The sequence below is a fragment of the Protopterus annectens genome, chromosome 6.part1 (genome assembly GCF_019279795.1).
Source record: "Protopterus annectens isolate FY-2018-M chromosome 6.part1, PAN1.0, whole genome shotgun sequence".
Lineage (NCBI taxonomy): Eukaryota > Metazoa > Chordata > Ceratodontiformes > Protopteridae > Protopterus > Protopterus annectens.
Window position 1 is genome coordinate 197,371,899 of NC_056738.1, and position 6,000 is coordinate 197,377,898.

General features: G+C 43.2%; 1 protein-coding gene across 1 annotated transcript in view; it reads right to left on the reverse strand.

Moving 5' to 3' along the window:
* The window catches only part of LOC122805472 (adenylosuccinate synthetase isozyme 2-like), a 613,428-nt gene that overhangs the window by 568,143 nt on the left and 39,285 nt on the right, over window positions 1-6,000 (reverse strand). Inside the window, exon 3 of the mRNA XM_044075655.1 lies at window positions 5,152-5,220. Coding sequence (XP_043931590.1) covers window positions 5,152-5,220 — 69 coding nt within the window. The remainder of the gene's footprint in view (window positions 1-5,151; window positions 5,221-6,000) is intronic.

Genomic DNA, 6,000 nt, shown 5'->3' on the forward strand with positions numbered 1-6,000 from the left:
ATCCCCATCAGTAAACCAAGATATCCCCAGCACCTGACACCCTCTCATCACCAGAAAGCAGGTCTTTAACGCCCTCTCAAAGACAAAAATAGTCTCCATGGGACCCATCATCCCTGGCTGTATCCTACATGAACTCAGGCATGAGCTCTCAGCTCCATTAGGCACCCTAGTTAACCAAAGCCCGAGCACCGGCTTCATCCCAGCTGAATGGAGGACAGCTACTGTCATCCCTCTGCACAAAAGGTGGAGTGTCCACTGACCCAGGCAATTATAGGCCCATCAGCCTAACTAGCCTGATCTGCAAGGCCATAGAATGTATTACCATGGACCTTATAAATAAGGACATTGGCAACCTCCAAATGCTTGACCCCACACAGTACGTTTTTGCCAAAGGAAGATCATGCCTGTTAACTCTGTCAACTTCTTCGAAACGGGTCACTAAAGCCATGGACAAGAACACTGCACACTGCCTACCTTGACCTAGCCAAAGCCTTTGACACTATTCCCCACCTCGGGAATAGATAAACTCTCCCAACTAGGCATCAACCCGTATGTTAACAGATGGGTAGCTAACTGGCTCCCTGAGAGAACCCACTCAGTTAAAATAGGGGAAGCCACCTCTAGCAGACTACCTGTAACGAGCGGTGTACCCCAAGGATCGGTCCTGGGGCCTCTACTGTTTGGGATGTACTATTCGGAAGTGCAAGCTAAAACCAGTGGTCTGTGACTGACCAAGTTTGCAGAGGACTGCAAGCTGGGCACGGTCTTAAATTCACCCAGTGATGTGAACATCCTCCAAGAGGGCCTTACCCAAACTAATAACTGGTGCCAGAAACATGGCCTCAAACTGAATGCCAAGAAATGCATCATTACCCCCTTTCGGAAAACAGCATCACTACTAATTATCATATTAATAACGTAGTAAGCACGTAATCAGTCGTGAGGGACTTGGGCACCCAGACTATGCTGCCTCTGTTGTACAGAATGCTTTCTACATGGCCCACCTCATAAATAAGGGTATTTCATCAAGGAACAAGGAGGTCATACCATCCTTGCACTCCTCCGTTAATCAGACCCATTATCAAGTACAATGCCCGCTTTGGCATGTACTTTGCCAAGAACATGTAGCAGCTGGAGAGATGAGAGGTTCCTGACCAGGAGAATTCAAAGTCTCAAACACCTATCCTAAACAGATAGGCTAAAAGCCCTGTCCCTCTACTCAGTCTTGTACAGACTGCTCAGAAGTGACCTGTGTCTGGTACATACAAGGCCATCTCAGACCCAGCCTTGGAGTTGCTGCATATCCATAAGAAACTCCACTCACCCAACACACACACAAGGCCTTAACCCGGTGTGTGACATTAACATAACTTGTTGGTGGGATAGATGTGCGTCCCAAAGATTCCCCAATCTGTGGAATAGACTCCCTTCTCCATATCAGAGTACCTCTCTAGGCCTCTGTAAGATGATCCTGGATGACTGGATGGGAAACAGAAAATACAGCCCTGGGATCCCACCAGTGTCCCTGCTGGACAGAGGTAACAGGTACTGACTGAGGGAACATGGGCGAAATTCTTGACTAGCTTTATAATGGCCTACCAGCCAATAACCTAGTATCGTCCTATGAACCTACCAATGGTCTTTCCATTGTCAATTGCATTAACAAAGTGAGAACACCTGAAGATTCAGCTCATTTCACACACATCCCATCTCCCAGTATGAAAACTGGAACTCAGCAGAGACCACCAGTGGACTTACTGCCGGAAAAAAAATACAGAGGACCTGAAGGAAAATCAGCTACAAAAGGCAAGAAAAAGTCTGGGAAAAGTACTGCAGCTTTTCTGCAAATAGTGCAAGCTCCAGACATGACTTCCAGTAACCTAGAGAAAAGCATAAAATAAATGCAACCAGACCTGGTTAAAATAAACCAAACATTGGAGTATATCAACTCAAACAACAAAAGGACGGAAAAATGGAAGGAGCTTTAAACAGATATTCAGATGAGGTGATAAAACTACAAAAACTCAGAGGCAAAAATGAAAAGGCTGGTTGAGCAACACTGCTCAAGAAGATAGGTTTAAAAAAATAACAGAATTAGAGGAAAGAGCATGTAGGGAAAACCTGTGATTTTCAGCTGTGCTAAAGAAGCTAGAAGGAATAGACTGCATTAATTTTATGAAAACACAAATAAGCAACTGGACTGGTATTCCACACCAGAGCTGTTAATCGAAAAGGCAAATTTTGTGTATGCTCTAAATCTGGCTATGAAAATGCAACCTAGACCTTTAATAGTAAAGATGCAATCCTACCAGCAGGAGTTGATTTTTGACAAAACTGTGGTAGGATGACAAAGTACTAAAAGTGGAAGACAAGTGTCTCTGCAGAGAATGACTACTAACTGTACACACCAGGCAGAAGAAGTTATTCCACTATTCATGGAAGAAGCAGTCATACGATTCAAACTGTTGTACCCAACTATATTCAAAATATTCTTCCCTGAAGAAACAAATAATGTTTTGATGAAGTACATGCAAAGGAAAACTACTGGGTCAATTGTTACGGGTGTGTTGCCAATATGACAGTTACTAGGGGTGGAGGACTTCTCAAAGAATACCATTACGATGTTCTTGGTGTTTTAGTCCATGGCTCCAAGGTTTTTTTTTTTTTGTTTTGTTTTTTTTTACATCATCCGTGTTAGCTCTTCCTCACTTTTGTCTGTGTGGGATTCTAGGACTGCTCCTAATTTGCAATCTGCAAATTAAAGCTTGAGAACCTGTACCATAACAAAACCAACTACCTATCAAATGTACCTCTTTTTTTAAATCCACGCTCAAATTATTTTTGATAGAAATATTTTATTCAACAAAAATCGATTAAAATAAATCTGGCTACATTTTTGTCACAACTACTTTAAAATAAAGATGTGCCTTCTACAAAACAGTCTCAGCTAATGAGGGGTGGCAAAATGGTTACGGTGTTTACCTTACAGAGTGTGCAGGGTTTTATTCTCATATGGCATAACTGTCTGGCCTTAAAATGGCCCAAAAAGGCAGTTAGCCTAGTACTAATCTCAAAACCAAAAGATTGCCAAATTCCAGTAATTATAGCCACACAGGTAGTAACCGCACTCTCCAAAGCTAAGAATACAGCATCCATGGGATCAGATGACATCCCATGCTATGTACTACATGAACTACAAAATGAAATGGCACCTCACCCAAGTGTCATGTTTAATCACAGCCTCGCCTCAGGCTTTGTGCCCACTGAGTAGCGCACAGCTACAGTTATCTCCCTCCACAAGGGGGGAATCCACCTTGGATCCAGGGAATTACCGTCCCATCAGTCTGACAAGCTTGATCTGCAAGGGCATGGAACGCATCATCATGGAACTTATAAACAAGGACATTGGCAACCTTCAAACACTGGACCCCACCCAGTTTGGGTTTGTGAAGGGCCAATCTTATCTCCTGAATCTGACTGACTTCTTCAAATCAGTCTCAAGAGATGTGGACAAGGCTAAGGCGGTCCACACAGCCTATCTGGACCTTGCCAAGGCCTTCAACACCATCCCCCACGCTGGAATCATAGATAAACTTACTAAGCTGGGCATAAATCCCTACATCACTCGATGGGTTGCCAAATAGCTTACTGACAGAACCCAGACTGTAAATGTAGCAGTCTCCAAATCCAGCTCCAGACAAGTGACAAGTGGAGTACCTCCGGGTTCAGTCCTGGGACCACTCTTGTTTGGCATCTACTTCTCAGAAGTACTGGCATCTACTTCTCAGAAGTACAGGCCAACACTAAGGGACTCTGGCTAACCAAGTTCGCAGATGACTGCAAACTTGGTGCAATTATTGAATCCCCAAATGACGTGGATATTCTACAAAAGAGCCTTACAGAAACAGATGCCTAGTGCCAGAGCCATGGGCTCAGGCTTAATGCCAAGAAATGTATAGTTATCCCCTTTGGAAAAAAACAAGTACCCATGAATTACCACATAGGTGGCAGTACACTAAACATCAAAAGTGTGATGAGAGGGACACAGGTGGACAGTGGTCTCACTTTCGATAACCACATCACCAAAACAGTCAGGAATTCCTTCTATGTGGCACACCTCATCACTAAGGGCTATTCATCCAGAAAAAAGGAGGTCATTGTCCCACTGTACTCATCCCTCATTAGACCCATTATGGAGTATAATGCCCCTTTGGTAGGTACCTCACAAGACATCTGCAACAGCTGGAGAGGCCACAGAAATACCTTGCTAAAAGAATCACAAGTCTAAAGCAGATGCCATATGCTGACAGTCTAAAAAAAACTCCAGCTGTACTCTGTGGCATATTGCCTACTCAGAGGCAATCTCTGCTTAACATACAAGGCCATGTCAAACCCTAAGCTGTTGGACATGCTCCACTTAAAGAAATCCCAATCCCTCAGAGTCACATGCTCCAGGGATCTAAACCTTGTCATCACAATGAACAAAACATGCTGGAGGGATAGGTTCCTGACCCAGCGACTCCCCATACTCTGGAATAGACTGCCCATACATGTCAAGCAGAGCGCCTCATTAGTACTCTTCAAAAGGAACCTTGATGATTGGATGGGAGATGGGAAATTCACCCCGGGGATCATGTCAGTCGCCCTGCTAGACAGGGGTCCACAGAAGTAAATAATGTGGGAAGAAATATCAAGGGAATTGTTATGGCTAGGCTTGTATAGGCCCCTAGGGCCGATAGCCTAGTACCAACCTATGAACCCATAAAAGCAGTTAACACGAGGAAATTAAGCAAATATTCGCTTTAGGTTTCAATTTACAGCATTTTATCATTCCTTTAAACTATTTAGTAGTAATATGGAATGCACAGCAGTCAATAACAGGATACAATCTAATCATACTACAATGCAAAAATTCAGATAAGTATCCCACAGAACTGAAGACACACTGCCTCCAAACTCAACATTTTTGATGCAGTGCAGACAGCTAACCTCACAGTGCCATGGGTAGAAATGTGTTAATGATCCAAATATTGTTCCAACTGGAAAAGATAAATATTGAAAGACAGGAAAAGCACAACTGCCAGACTTTAGATTGACAGTCTTATTATGGAGCAATATCCAATTCCAGTGTAATTCAGAAATGTAGCTTACCTTTTCCTTTCTGCAAGTTTTTCTGAGCTTCCTCAAATAAGCCAGGTAGGTGGATCACCACACCATTGCCTGTAAACAGGAAACAAATATTCAAGACTGGCAAGCAAAATACACTCTCCAATGCACATCAAGATTACTTACTCAACTAGGCAAACATACTTTGTCTTTGGAAAAAAGGAAACCTTTCATGAAAATTCTAAATTCAAATACTTACTGCATCAACTAATCGTACATAAAATCTTCACTATACAACATATCCCCCAGTTAAGGCAGACCAGTAGACCAATTCAATAGTGCATAATAAACATCTGGGTTTTTTTCAGTCTGCAACTAATGAGAGAAATCTGTACAAATTATCCTTTTCCTCAGTATCTTTTTTTGTCCAAATGCCTTTTAACCATAGAGCCTCCTTCAAAAGGGCTCAAGACTATTTGTGGCTCCCATACCAGTTATCTCTAGCACAGAGGCGAAAGCTGTACACAGCAGGCAGTCATCCAGAGTCCAGAGAGGGCTTCATAACTGCATACATACAGCCTTCCATCAACTGCAAAGGCAAATACCCCATATGTTAGTCTCACTTTGGCCCACAACAGATGCCCAGTGGCATCCAGTCTGTCCCCAGTCTTTGAAGAACTCAGCAACAGCCCAAAAGAATAGTTCTGCATTATACTGGAGATGAACATTTCTATTAAACCTTAACCATACATCCAGACGGTAGACAGTAGCACTGCTTCAATGCAGGGCACCCTATGAGCTCTCCCAGAGATCTGTGTATGCCAACACACACACTCACTCCGAACAAAGCTACAGTTACTGGCTGTCGACATGTGTGGCAGCACAAACCAAAGG